This window comes from Exophiala viscosa (genome assembly GCF_022695815.1).
Source record: "Exophiala viscosa unplaced genomic scaffold EDD37scaffold_10, whole genome shotgun sequence".
NCBI classification, from domain to species: Eukaryota; Fungi; Ascomycota; class Eurotiomycetes; order Chaetothyriales; family Herpotrichiellaceae; genus Exophiala; species Exophiala viscosa.
The window spans coordinates 716,696-730,285 of record NW_026944362.1 but is presented as its reverse complement, the minus strand read 5'-3'; the positions used below and the strand labels follow the sequence as shown (position 1 = coordinate 730,285).

At 51.4% G+C, this 13,590-nt stretch overlaps 5 protein-coding genes across 5 annotated transcripts; 3 read left to right on the top strand and 2 right to left on the bottom strand.

Annotated features, from left to right (window-relative positions):
• Positions 1-1,548: 1,548 nt before the first annotated feature.
• Positions 1,549-4,381, top strand: EDD37DRAFT_568343 (uncharacterized protein; the record flags this gene model as incomplete). Its single annotated transcript, XM_062814186.1, has 4 exons — positions 1,549-2,319; positions 2,683-2,878; positions 2,945-4,011; positions 4,061-4,381. The coding sequence occupies 4 exons, from the start codon at positions 1,549-1,551 to the stop codon at positions 4,379-4,381; spliced, it is 2,355 nt and encodes a 784-aa protein (XP_062667392.1).
• A 126-nt stretch (positions 4,382-4,507) lies between these two features.
• Positions 4,508-6,100, bottom strand: EDD37DRAFT_120388 (nucleophile aminohydrolase). The gene is made up of 2 exons (XM_062809319.1): positions 5,633-6,100; positions 4,508-5,567 (listed from the first exon to the last, which is right to left on the bottom strand). Exons 1-2 carry the CDS (start codon positions 5,661-5,663, stop codon positions 4,600-4,602), a joined length of 999 nt encoding a protein of 332 aa, XP_062667391.1. The 5' UTR covers positions 5,664-6,100; the 3' UTR covers positions 4,508-4,599.
• A 1,992-nt stretch (positions 6,101-8,092) lies between these two features.
• EDD37DRAFT_120064 (elongation factor G, mitochondrial) lies at positions 8,093-10,724 on the top strand. The gene is made up of 3 exons (XM_062809315.1): positions 8,093-8,379; positions 8,428-8,533; positions 8,581-10,724. Exons 1-3 carry the CDS (start codon positions 8,165-8,167, stop codon positions 10,660-10,662), a joined length of 2,403 nt encoding a protein of 800 aa, XP_062667390.1. The 5' UTR covers positions 8,093-8,164; the 3' UTR covers positions 10,663-10,724.
• Positions 10,719-11,176, bottom strand: EDD37DRAFT_652867 (uncharacterized protein; the record flags this gene model as incomplete). Its single annotated transcript, XM_062818491.1, has 2 exons — positions 10,719-10,777; positions 10,825-11,176. 2 exons carry the CDS (start codon positions 11,174-11,176, stop codon positions 10,719-10,721), a joined length of 411 nt encoding a protein of 136 aa, XP_062667389.1.
• Positions 11,177-11,803: 627 nt separating this feature from the next.
• On the top strand, positions 11,804-13,043 carry EDD37DRAFT_673169 (purine nucleoside permease; the record flags this gene model as incomplete). The annotated part of the gene is made up of 3 exons (XM_062819471.1): positions 11,804-11,951; positions 12,006-12,858; positions 12,919-13,043. Coding segments are annotated over 3 exons (1,029 nt in total), but the record flags the coding sequence as incomplete, so codon positions are not given.
• Positions 13,044-13,590: the final 547 nt, after the last annotated feature.

Below are 13,590 nucleotides of genomic sequence, written 5' to 3'. Positions count from 1 at the left end.
GGAAATACCGCTTCGCGCCACGAGTGTGCTAAAGCATACAGGAAACCGTTCGACAATACAAGAATGAAACGGTATTTGGCAACCTCATGGCCAGAGTGCAGACGGAGCCGGTCACTGCTGAGTCAATTCGAGAGAGAAGCCAATACGTGAGCAAGAAGCTGGCTGCTTGCGTCCTGCACCACCTCACGAATGATGGCAAAGATATACAGCTACGTTGGAGGGTGAGCAGGACTCAGTTGCAAGCGAAGAAGAATGCTGATACGGTTTACAGGCGGCTCAGTTCCTCTCTGTTATCCTTCAAGATAATCCGGCCGCGGGAGAAGTTGTCATGCAGTCGCAAGAATTGTACGCACCTCGTTACGCCTGACGTCCATCGCTGACAAAACCCAGCCACAGGTTACCCTCTATCCTCGAAGCCGACCAGAGCCATGTACTACGTGTCCTGGTCGCCGATATTGTTCGTGAGCTGCTTCACAACGGTGCGGAAAGAGCGACCTTGAAAAGCTCACCTGGGTCGCAAAGAATCATCGACGAGTTCCCTGTGGCAAAGGAGGCGGATTCGGTTTGGTTGAGTCGAGCAGTTGAACACCTGAGCGATACCGATGTTGGGCGTGCTTTTTCTGAACAGTATGCTCGCAGCATAGTCATATCGAAGAATCTTGACTGACATCGAGCAGGACTGGGCGTATCTTCAGAGTGCAGCGCCTACAATGTGGCGACAGCGCATCCTTCCAATACTCTTCCGCTTTCATAGCGACAATCGTGAACGACATCACGTTTCTCATCCCGAATGGAGCGTCTATGCTGACACTGCTCTCCATTCCTTTGACAAGCGACCTGTCGATCACGTCGGTCGCATCAGAATCCGAAACCTCCTTTTCGAGCATCGTTGAGGTCCAGTATCTCGAAAACAATGGCTACAGGATCACTAATGGGAACAAGAGCGCCATTGACAGTATCACTATCACATTTTGTGACGAGGAGTCGGCAGATTCTTTCCGAAGGCTCAGTGAGGAGCGAAAGAGTACAAATGACAAGCATGGAAGTGACGCTCTACCTGAGGCTGGTCAGAAGGTGTCTAAAGTCCCGAGCAAGCGCTCTGTGGCGGTCCTCGATATGTCTCAGACCTCTGATGACGAAGACCATTCGGGTGAGCAGCGACCGTCTCAACGTGACGGCCACTCTGGAGCTGGCCCGGACAACGAGCATGTCGACACGGAGTCGATTCCACGTCCCATAGTGGGTAACAAAAATGGCAATGGCAGGTTAGCGGAAGCTGCGTTGTCGACATCATTGACCTCGCACCTTCCTCCTGCTACAACTTCCACCAACCAGAACCTGCACCCCGCAAATTCGGATCACTATCACACACCACAACAAGCCAAACCCAGAATACCTTCTCCTAAGCCGTCTTTAACAATGTCTGCAGAGCCCGTTTCTAGGTCGACCCCTGCTTCGGCCGACCAGGCTCGGCTCTTTCCTGACTTGAAGAACTCTACTCGGAATCACGACAAGAAGAAGAAACAGACTTTCAGTATTTCAACCAACATGGCTCCTCTTGATGACGCTCGATCGAACCAACCAGCGCAAACGCCGACGCCGGCTCCCGATTTGGCGGTGCTGAAGAAGAGACCATTGAGCAAGGCGGCAGCCGAGAACGCCCAGTCCTCAGAGTACGATTTACCAACTGGTGATCAAGAGCCCACCCAGCCAAACAAGAGGGCCAAGACCAAGGCTTCTAAAGAGCCTGCGAAGAAGACAGCGGCCGCCGAGTCACAAATGAGGAGCACGAAGGCCGTTGTCACCGAAAAGTCCGTCCCTAGAAAGAGCAAGGGAAAGCAAAATACCACAAAATCGCCGGACAAAGAGTCACAGAAGACTGCAGCATCCACGCGAGCTAGACGCTCTGCCAAAAGTCAAACCTTTGTCGCACATTCAGACGACAGCTCGGATGACAGGGCAAGGAAGCGACCTCCTGCGCAAGCGTCGCTAGAAGAGCCTTCACAGGCTGATGCACACGGAGAACACGCCGAGGACTCATACCCACTGGAAAAGAACGCTGCAGAGGCTGCAATTCAAAGTGCAAAATTGAGTTTCACGTCGAACCTCAAGACTCTGGTCGCGAAAGAGGCTGCCGAGAAGCCTGGGGTTCCTCACAAGGCTATATCAGGAAATTCGGACCGAAGAACGACGACTCCGCAACGGGCGATAAAGCCTCTCAGTGAAGGATCAATTCCTTCAGTGAGTGAAAAGGTCCTTCGCAAGCCTTCACTCGTACACTTTGAACTACGAGGACCGGGCAATCAGGCTACACCACCAGTGGTCTCGGCGACTAAGGTCACTCAGAGAAGTACAGCAGGTGTATCAGCCGATGCTGAAGTCAGCACGTCAAAAGCTCTCAGTGGATCTGCGGACGCACAAATGACTGGACCAAATGTTTCTGAGATGCATGATGGTCTGGTGGACAACGATCGTGTGATGACGAGCGGCAAGAATGTGACCGTGCTTATGCATGGAGATCAGGACGAAACCAATGCTGAAGTCCAAGATCCCGAAGGTGACTATATGGCGCCTCAAGAGGATCAAGCTGATAGTGTTGTTGGTGTGACAAGCGGCCGACATTTTACACACCTAGAGTTTCAAACCGAAGGCAATCTCGAGGCTGGCGCAGCGGAATCTAAGAAAACATCAATGGCTGACAATCCGCCTCAAGGCGATGCTGAATCTGCCGACGGGGAAGAACCTGACTTGGTCATCCAGGAAGTCCGGCTCGAGAGCAATGTGGACAGTGGTATCGCGAGCGTTATCGACCCAGTGCATGCAGAACATGCAGAACATGCCAACAGCAGGAGCACTGCGAAAGGAGAATGTCTCGAACGTGCAGATTCACCGATGCAAAGGTCTGAGAAATCGGACGAAGAGACGGACGAGCGTCCTTCCCCAGTCAGGTCGCGCTCTTCAATGGAGCAGGAAGTCTCCGAATATATCCAGTCTGAAAGCTCTGATGATGCGATGGAGATGAACGTTGTCTCTGCTGAGCACCCTTCTAGCACTCGTCGGCGGTCTCCCATGCCACAAACGCCTGCCCTTGACGACATCCCTCCTGTCGATACGATGACAAGAAAGAAAGAGTCAATCAGATATCAAGACCATAATCGTCGATCAATTGGGATTAGCACCATTCTCGATCAAGAATATCCTCAAGCAGAAAGAGTCATAAATACACACAAGATACGGTCGAGCTTGCATTCAGGACTGGAAGATGTCTCAATTCAAGTTGAGCCACAGCGTGCAGCTCGTGGTCAAAGGGACGGCATGGCTGCGTTGGCGACAGCGACCATCACCACGAAAGTCCAAGGCTTCGAGCCTGTGCGTCAAAAGGGAACAAGCACATCGTTCGAGCGAGGCAACAGTATGGGTCCACCTCCGTCTCGCAGCACTCTATCTAAGCCACAGCATCCTGCGCGAGGTGTTTCACTCAAGACGAATTTGCATCCAAGTGCTACAGAAAAGAACTCCAACAAAGTGGTGCAAGATCCGGCTCCACTACAACACAATCATTCCAGCGAAGAGCCGAAGCCCACTCCCCCCGTGCCTGTGCGCATCAAGAAAGCAGCGATTCCTTTGGCTCCGTTGGCGGCTTTTGCGGCTGAGGCCCCGCCTGGAACGCCGCTCTCTTTCTGCACTCGTTGGGACATGGAAGCGCGAAATGCTGCTGTGGACGCGACAGATGGAGAAACGCATGTCCCCAACAATAAGGATGTGCCACATAAATCAGGCGACACTAGTCTGACGCTGATCAATGGGGACGAATCCGTTGATGCTCAACGGTCAGCACCATGGCCGCGTCGACGTAGACGACTGCGATCCATATCGACAGATGATATGTCGTCAGTAGTGTCACCTTCGCGAGGTGAAGCTTTTACCGCCGACCGAAAACAAGCAACGACAGATCTGAAAGTTCGAGACTCTCAGCGTGGTCTATTGGATGCGGTCATGGAGATTACCAAGGTAAGATTAACGGCTGACCAGTCTGAAATAGGCTGACTGTTGATCATAGGATGTGCTCTTCCGGTTCGGAGAAGAAGAAGACGCCATTAAAACCAAGGTCGACGAGCTTTATCGAGGAGGAGATCAAATTGTGCAGACCCTGACGGACAGCTGGAACGAGCGTCTGGCCCACGAACACCGAAACATGACACAAAAATTCGCAGAAGAGAAGAATTCTCTCACAGAAGCCTGCGAGCTTTTCAAGGAACAAAATACGGACTCATGGCAAGGTGTTCTCAGAAGGACAGATGTCAAGACGAGCGTGGAGCAGACATTGAATAAGTTGACTGCCAAGATCGAGGCATTGAGAAGCAGGCAGAAAGGCATATAGCCTGAGGTATCGTGTGCATGAGCGTGTATGCACATTGTTAGATATCGCGATGCTGTATGGGCTGCAATCAATTGCAAGAAGCGGAAAGGCTGGTTCACCGCGGTAGACAGGCGAGTCAACTTTGTAGTGAACAAAAAGTTCGAAGGGTTCAGATGCTTTTGTGTTTATAAATTTGGTGCATTACGTGCCGTTTTTTTGCCTGTACCAGATGCAAATGCTCAGAAGCTTGATCCAGTTGCCGCTTGAGCGTTCCAAGACTCCGGTATGTCGACCTTCTCGACCTTTGCATTTCCCTCGCCATCTACGAGAACCGCATGATTCTTTTCGACTAGAGACCACTCTCCAGATTTGTAGGTGGTAGGCTCACTGGCAACAATGACATGCTTTCCATGTTCTTTGACGTCCTTGTGGGCATTGGGGTTGTGCTCACCGCCAGGCATGTCTGGGTATTTTCTGTTGAGTGTGATGCCAGCCTTGGTGGACCAATACAGCGATGGGGGCTGCTCGACGGCGTGGTTGCGCAGACGCACAGCGACAAGTTGTTGTCCATCGGTGACGCACACGTTGAGCGAGCAGGCCTTGACGTTTTCTTTGCCTAGGACTTTCTGCTGGATTTGGATGACAGATTCAAAGGCCTTGACGAGAGCGTCGAGCATTTCTTCGGGCTTGTACTGGCGTTCCCAGGATTCTGGACCGCTACCGACGGATTTGGTCAGGTTAGTGATGTACAGGGCGGCGAGATGCTCAGAGTCCGTGGTGCCGTGGATGTTCTCGTACGCGGATTTCTCGAGTTCATCGAGCATGGGTCGACGCACCTCGGCGAAGTCGGAGATCAGACCGTTGTGCATGATTGTGTGGCGGCCGAAGATGAAGGGGTGATTGTTGATGGTCGTGACGCTGGTGCCGGTGGCGGCGCGGATGTGTGCAAAGATGGCGGTGGTGGCGGTGTTGCCGCATATACTGTGGAAATTGGCGTCGTTGGTGGGCGGTTTGCTTTGCTTGTAGATTGCGGGCCGGATGCTGTCGGTGTTGGCTACGAAGGAGGAGCGGGCGGGTGTGTACCAGGCCATGCCGAAGCCGTCGACGTTGAAGAGACGGTTGCGGACAGTGACTTCTTGTTCGGTGGTTTCTTCACCGGGCGTGTGGGAGAAGAGTTTGGGGAGGTAGTGGTCGTGCACTTGTTTGGCTAGACCATGTTTCTTGGGATGTTAGTGGTGGTGGAGAGAGGGACGGGATTTTGCAGGGACTTACAGGTGTGATGAGGACGTCTTCGAGGAGACATTCCTCGTCTGGGGAGATGTATGCGAACCAGCGACACATCTTGAGGGTGGCTAGGAAGATGGATGGGTATGGGTATGAAAGGGAATAAGTCGTTTGTGAAGCTGAGTGTTATGGGTTGCAATGCTCTCAGACGCACTCGTAGAGATGTTGATGTGAGGATTTATTGAAAAGAAACAAGGAATACAGGTAGAATTCAATTGAAGTTGAAAGAACTTTGCAATGTTGTTGATTTGTTGGGTGGTCTCGTCTATGGATCTGCTGAGAAGCTCTCAAGATGATGTGAATATGCAGGTACAGTACCAAGGGACACTTCAAAACCAATATATCTTCTCGGTTTAAGACACGTAAGCACCTGATCAGCAAGTTTTGGGAACAGGGTCTGGTGGAAAATCCATAACAGAACGTCATCGACATGAATCGGGAATATTAGGCTACGAGGCCAAGCTTTCGCAAAGCATCGTGTGGGGTTCAGGGCGATTTACGCGGGTCAGGCTAGTGATGGCAGGTGGCGCTAGGCGTCCAAACCGACTTCAACTACCTATATCTGAGATTCTTGTACCAGACAGTATATTCATCGTTGCCCACCACCTAGAAATCGTCTTCGCCAAGCCGTACCGACAACGACCCTTACTGCCACTTCTCTTCACTTTGCGTCGCCTCACTTTCCCTTCCAGAGGACTTTTTTCCGCAACTTCGCCAAGCTACAATGATCTTGGCTTGAATGTTACTGGGTATAAATATCTCCTTCTCTCCTGCTTTTCTTTTCCTTTTTTCTTCATCATCAATAAAGGGTTGGCATATAGAGAGCCCATCGCTTTCCGTACATCCACGCCAGCATCTTTCGAGGCGACCGCTACCACAAACAATGGACAAAGGGCTAAAAAGGCCGAAATCCAATAAGAACAAATGCCTCGAGAGTGTTGGCACCCTTTGAACATGTTGGGACGCAAGTCTCTCAGTTCACCTCAAGGAGATCGGATGAAAATCCACCAGAACTCAGACCGGATACAAATCCACCAGAATTCGAGACCGGACGCAAGTCCAAACAGACCGGACGCAAGTCCAAACAGACCGGACGCAAGTCCAAACAGACCGGACGCAAGTCCAAACAGACCGGACGCAAGTCCAAAGAGACCGGACGCAAGTCCAAAGAGACTGGATGCAAATCCAAGGGATGAACAATCCCATACACAGGAGACAAGTTTTCGGTCGAGAAATCATTCGCAAGAGTGTACTCCCGATTCCCTGACTTCGCTCCTGATGTCATCGCCGGTATCTCTTGAGGCAGACTGCTACCACAGACACCGGACAAAGGGTCAAAAAGACAGAAATCCACAAAGAACAAATGCCTCGAGAGTGCTGTGCACCCCTTGAACACCTGTGACGCAAGTCACAATGTTCACCCTGGAGAGTCGATGAGGTTTGCAAGAGAGCCACGAGAAAAGATTGGGCCGGTTATAAGAGGATTGCGAAGAAGGCTGGGCAGGATGGGAACCGTTGTCGAATGCCAAACAGATTGCAGAGGTTTGTGCGCCCCTTCTGCGTTAACTGACGTCTCACAGTTCTACGATCCGGACGACTTGAGCGAAACAAACGACATCCAGCAAGATATGGATTTCTGTTCAGCGAGCGACACTAGCCAGCACACAAGTCCGCACTCTTCCAGCCTCAACCCGAATGTCCAGTACCAGACTCATCAACAATACCTTGGTGGCCCGGCATGTTGCATGGCAAGTGAGTTCACGACTACATGTGACTGCTCGTGCACAGGCTAAGTCTTATAGCAGGACCTTGAACATCCTGCCTCACATCACGACTCGACAGATTGCATTGGAGGAATGGCAACTGGGTGTCTCGCTGACGGTGGTAGAGCAGAAGGATGTGGAGAATCATATGTAGGATGTGGAGCATCACTGGAGAGGCTCTTGGAGTCATGGTTGCAGCTGCGGTTGGAAGCTTTGCTTGGAGTGGACGGAGTGTGATCCAAGCCTGGACAAACGCACTCAATCAGCTGTGCTTGATGTATTGGGATGTTGGCATTGAAGGAGAGCGGAAGTGAATTGGGCTGAAGTCTGGTGTCAGATGCTGAAAGCCATGTAACAGCATGCAGGACTCGTTGTCATTGGAGCAAAGCTAGCGAACGAAATCAATTGCGTCCCCAATCACAGGCATACATCTCTCTGCTCATTCCTGATTCAAGGCAGAATGTCACAGTCATCTTATCTGAATGGTGCTGACCTTCTGCCTCCACCTTAAAAGGGAGTCGGCAAGGTTGAGGTCTTACGTTTGCGAATCTATTGGATGAGCCCTGGACCCTGATGGGCACTCGTACAGCTAAGGAAGAAGGCCAACCATAGGGCCTGAATAGAGTCTCCACCAAGTCAGCGCGCCGGCGTACAACTTTTTATTTCATCTTGGCGCTACCCATGAGCTTTGGAAAGAGTCCGCATTAGCTGCGCCGTCTCCATCGACAATCATTACATCGCCTCGCAGACGGTCACGATGAGTGCATCTGCTGTCCGCGGTCCGTCTAGGCTGCTGGGCACTGTCCTGCGGACCTCCGCATCTTCGCGAGCCGGAGCGTGGGTTTGCCGACGGTGCGCATCTACAGCCACTTTGTCAAACTACTCCGCAGGCTCAAAGTCGTATCTGGTGCAACGGTCGTTAAACCGACGATGGCAACAGCGGCGGGGCGCAGCCGGTGCAGCAGCAGCAATGTAAGGAACACAGTCAATGCTCAAACTCGGGAAACTAATCAATGCCAGGCTCGAAGAGGCTCAAGACGACTCCCTGTCCCAGGAGACGATCATACATAACCTTTCTACACAAGAGGCCCATCGTCTGTCAAGAGTCAGGAATATCGGTATAGCAGTGAGTTTATTTACCATCGCAGGACCGTCCACCCGCTAACTTGGTAGGCGCATATCGACTCTGGCAAAACCACGGCCACAGAACGAGTCCTCTTCTACACTGGTCGCATCAAGGCGATTCACGAAGTCCGCGGCAAAGATGCCGTTGGAGCCAAAATGGACTCTATGGACCTTGAAAGAGAAAAGGGAATCACAATCCAGTCTGCTGCAACCTTCTGCGATTGGGTCAAGAAAGAAGATGGCAAAGATGAGACATACCACATCAACTTGATTGACACACCAGGGCATATTGACTTCACCATCGAAGTCGAGCGAGCTCTTCGCGTCCTTGACGGTGCCGTGATGATCCTGTGCGCCGTGTCAGGTGTCCAGAGTCAGACCATCACAGTGGATCGTCAAATGCGAAGATACAATGTCCCCCGGATCACTTTTATCAACAAGATGGATCGGATGGGTGCCAACCCATTCAAGGCCATCGACCAGATCAACAAAAAGCTGAAGATCGCCGCAGCAGCTGTTCAAGTGCCCATCGGTTCCGAAGACGAGTTTAGCGGAATTGTTGACCTGGTCACAATGAAAACATACTACGCAGAAGGCGCTCGAGGCGAGATCATCGTGACAAAGGACGAGATCCCGGCCGAGGTTCAAGAGCTTGCTCGGGAGAGACGGGCGATGCTGATTGAAAGCCTTGCTGATGTCGACGAGGAAATGGCCAATCTTTTCCTGGACGAGCAGGAACCGACCGTTGAACAGCTCAAGGAAGCTATCCGACGTGCCACAATATCCCTGAAGTTCACACCCGTCTTTGTTGGCTCTGCCCTCGCAGACAAATTTGTCCAACCTATGCTGGACGGAGTCTGCGATTACCTTCCTAACCCGGCCGAAGTCTCCAACACGGCACTAGACCGCCGGCAGAAAGAAGCTGCTGTCAAGCTGATCCCATACAACGCACTCCCTTTTGTGGGTTTGGCTTTCAAGCTGGAAGAATCAAACTTTGGCCAACTTACCTACATACGTGTGTATCAGGGCAAGCTGACAAAAGGATTGAATGTGTTCAACGCCCGTACCGACAAACGAGTCAAGATCCCGCGAATCGTTCGAATGCATTCCAACGAGATGGAAGAAGTGACTGAAATCGGCGCTGGCGAGATCTGCGCCGTGTTTGGCGTAGAATGCGCTTCCGGAGACACCTTCACTGACGGTCAGCTCGCATATACCATGACTAGCATGTACGTTCCCGAACCTGTCATCTCGCTCAGCATCAAGCCCAAGAACAACAAAGATCTGCAGAATTTCTCCAAAGCGATTGCACGGTTCCAGCGTGAAGACCCCACATTCAGGGTACATTTCGATGCCGAGAGTGGGCAGACCATCATTTCCGGCATGGGTGAACTACATCTTGAAGTGTACGTCGAACGGATGAGACGTGAGTACAGCGTCGACTGCGAGACTGGACAGCCCCAAGTCGCATATCGCGAGACCATTACTGAAAAGGTCGAGTTCGACCATCTTCTCAAGAAACAGACCGGTGGTGCGGGTGATTATGCTCGTGTCATGGGCTGGATGGAACCTACGGGCAATTTGGAGGGTAACCACTTCGAAGAACAGGTTGTGGGAGGTTCGATTTCCGAAAAGTTCTTGTTCGCCTGTCAAAAAGGATTCATGCAGGCTTGCGAGCAAGGCCCTCTGATCGGCCATAAAGTCTTAGGAGCCTCGATGGTCGTCAATGATGGTGCAACTCACATGACTGATTCAAGCGAAATGGCCTTTAAGATCGCGACGCAGCAAGCATTCCGCAAGGCTTACATGCAGTCACAACCGGTCATTCTCGAGCCGCTCATGAAGACCGTTGTCACTGCTCCTACAGAGTTCCAGGGTAATGTTGTGGGTTTGTTGCAGAAGCGAAATGCAGTTATCAATGATACCGAAGTCGGCGTCGACGACTTTACTGTCTGGGCGGATGCCAGTCTTAACGGCATGTTCGGGTTCAGCGGCAACCTCCGAGCAGCGACCCAAGGTAAAGGTGAATTCAGCATGGAGTTCAGTCACTACGAAAGAGCACCCATGCAGCTGCAAAAGGAACTGGTCGCAAAGTACCAAAAGGCTCAGGCCGAGAGGAGCAAGAAGTAAATCATCTATGAAAAATGGGTGTCCAATGGAGCCAGACCTGGTACAGCGCTGGAACCCTAGTCCTTGGGAGGTTTTCCGCTGGTGGTTCCTTCGCCATCGACCTCGCCGGCAGCACCTTCGCGCGTCAGTATCGCAGCAAACACCTGAATGCGGAGGGCTTACAAGACACGCCTGACAGGCTTCGTCGCTGCTTCGCCCATGCTCTGATCTTACCCTTGGACTTCATATAGTCAGCGGCGCTGTGAAACTTGCCCTCAATGGGGTTCATCCCGGCAACTAGTTGCAAGTCCATGGGGGTGATCTCGTACAAAGTATGCGACAATCGAACCATACAGGAGCAGTTTCGCCAGAGGTACGATTGGATTGTGGTCGAGACCCGATTATGGTTTCTGTTTCGATCCCAGGCCTTCAGATATCTTTGCATTGTGTCGGCTACCATCTCCAACGACTGAGTTGACTGGTTGGTGAAGACGTTCTCCCGCTGTTTGACTGTTTCTCTCGCAATTGCAACCATGCCGTATAGTATAGCATTTGAGCTACTTTGCAAGTCATAACCTGACTTGCCTGAACGAGGAGAAGACCACTCCTCCTCCAGGACTGATATGAAACGCCGAGTTTTCCCTGACCAGAGACATAGCGGCTGTCCATTCTTCTTCACGCAACCTCTATCAACACCACAACGTCGATGTGGGCCAGAGAAGTTCTATGTTGACGCTCTTGAAGAGTTGATGTGGCTTTTAGGGCGGTGCCGGCCGCCTTGTTACTTGATGCCATCGTAAAACTCCAAGAGGTATCTTGTGCTGCATCTTTTCGAGACGTACATAAGTATGTTCTCCCTCCCGGTTCCTAAATCGATCTTACAGTTAACCACATATCACCTTCGCATCCTCACAACATGCATTACTCCTCCCTTCTATCCATCTTGTACGTTTGTCATGCCACTTCTGGTGTGCTTGGTCGTACTTTGGGCCGAAATTTGGGGCTCAGGTCGCTCGATCAATCACCTTATGCAGGGCAAAGACAGCGTCGATCTACTCAAGCATCTTGCAACGACACGATTGCTCCAAAGGTCATGATTGTCAGCACAGTGAGCTGCTCAACGCCCCGTAGACAAATGCCGTCGCGCTAATATGTGGGTATTCAGTTCGCCCCTGAAGCCAATGTCTGGTACGACACTACGCTCAACCTCCTCGCGAACAACATCACTGTCACCGGACTGTCCCCTGTCTGGCCTGACGTCCACTGCTCTGTGGAAGGAGATGTTTGCCAAGTTACCTCAGGACTGGGTAGTAAGTACTATCGCTAGGCAGACCGGCCTCCAGACCGTTGATCTTATAGTACAGTTGCCAACGCAGCTTCCTCAATGCAAGCTCTTTGGATGTCACCGCTTTTCGACTTACGAGGAACTTATATCCTCATTGCTGGAATCGCTGGAATCAATCCCTACGAAGCGACTACCGGCTCGGTCACGTTTGCGGACTACGTCGTAAACCTCGATCTTCAGTACAGCTTTTCTCAAGACGAGTTGCCTACCAATGATTCCTCCATTTTCTTTCCTCTTGGCTCGGAGCAACCTGACTCCAGCAACCCAGACGACTACCCCAGCGATTGGTTCGGGTGGGAGGCCTTCGAGTTGAATAAAAAGCTAGTTTCATCCATTGTGAACATCGTCTCGAACGTTCCTTTGAACGATTCTGCAGAAGCAGTGGCATATCGCGCAAAGTACGACTTTGCACCCGCCAATGAAGCTCCGGGGGTTTTTGTATGTGCCAGTGGTGCATCAAATCTCTACTGGACTGGTGCGAATACTGGGTTCGCTTTCTCGAACTATACCAGACTCATAACGAATGGTTCAGCTACTTACTGTGCCACCAACACTGAGGATAGTGGACTGCACGAAGGCCTCATCCGCGGTGCTATAGCAGGACGACTGGACTATAGTCGCGTCATCAACATGCGAACAGCCAGTGATTTTGACCGAGCTCCAAACAATGTCAGCGCAACCCACCACCTCTTTGATGCTCCCCAAGGGGGCTATGAACCGAGCCTGATTAATATACGTCTCGCTGGCATGGCCATTGTGGACGCTATCCTGGAGGATTGGACAACGACTTACCAGGCTGGAATAGAACCGGACAATTATATTGGAGACGGTTTTGGATCCTTGACAGGCCAGGAGGCGAAGAGAGACATTGGGTGAGCATTCTTTGTATTGTCCTGCGTGAGTGGAATTCTGCTGACCGACATTTCTTCCAGACCTCTTGTTCCGTCCCATGACTCGTAGTCCCCTAGGGGCTTAGACTGGGAAAGGGTCGTCTACTTGTCTTCAGTTGCTCAACGCAACTCACTCTTGTGTCCTCTTCAGAGACGGCCACCCAAAGCCAGCTAACATAGCTTCAGAATAGCCATTAAGTGGATTCAACTCCTCCTTGTCTTGCTCTGGATGTTACATCTTCCACTGTGGGACATGAGTACATACTAGAATATTCCGTCTCTGTGACAGCTGATGAGACGAAGGGACAAGCAACAAAGTTTCAACGGCCGGGAAGATGGCAAAACATAAAAAGGCAATGAACAATGGCGGGTACCTAGTAAGAGGGTGGAAGAAAAGAGAACGTTCTGACGCCAGGAAGGGGCCGTAGGACTGGATACTTCACGACCAAGAAGATCAAGGCATGAGAAGTTATAAGAATCGTAGGCAGGACGTTTCGCTCTCTTCTGAGATACGACTGTTCGGTCAGTAGTAAGGTGCATGAATGAGGGCCGGTTTGTCCAATCAGACGCCCCTTCTGGCCACGTATGTATCACTGTACTGGGGTATAAGCCGCGCCTGTTGTGGCCGATATGTTCGAGCTTGATCACTCTTGAACCTCGTACGGACTAGAAGATGATAAAGCACGTCTAGGTCGAACTGCATCCAAAATAGTG

What these genes read in the sequence shown, in the direction of transcription:
- EDD37DRAFT_120064 (XM_062809315.1), top strand. Translation starts at nt 8,165, where the DNA reads ATGAGTGCATCTGCTGTCCGCGGTCCGTCTAGGCTGCTGGGCACTGTC. An exon ending in GCCGGTGCAGCAGCAGCAAT is followed by an intron (nt 8,380 to 8,427) that starts GTAAGGAACACA and finishes AATCAATGCCAG; the next exon opens with GCTCGAAGAGGCTCAAGACG. An exon ending in TCAGGAATATCGGTATAGCA is followed by an intron (nt 8,534 to 8,580) that starts GTGAGTTTATTT and finishes CTAACTTGGTAG; the next exon opens with GCGCATATCGACTCTGGCAA.
- EDD37DRAFT_120388 (XM_062809319.1), bottom strand. Translation starts at nt 5,663, where the DNA reads ATGTCTCCTCGAAGACGTCCTCATCACACCT. An exon ending in AAGACGTCCTCATCACACCT is followed by an intron (nt 5,568 to 5,632) that starts GTAAGTCCCTGC and finishes AACATGGTCTAG; the next exon opens with CCAAACAAGTGCACGACCAC.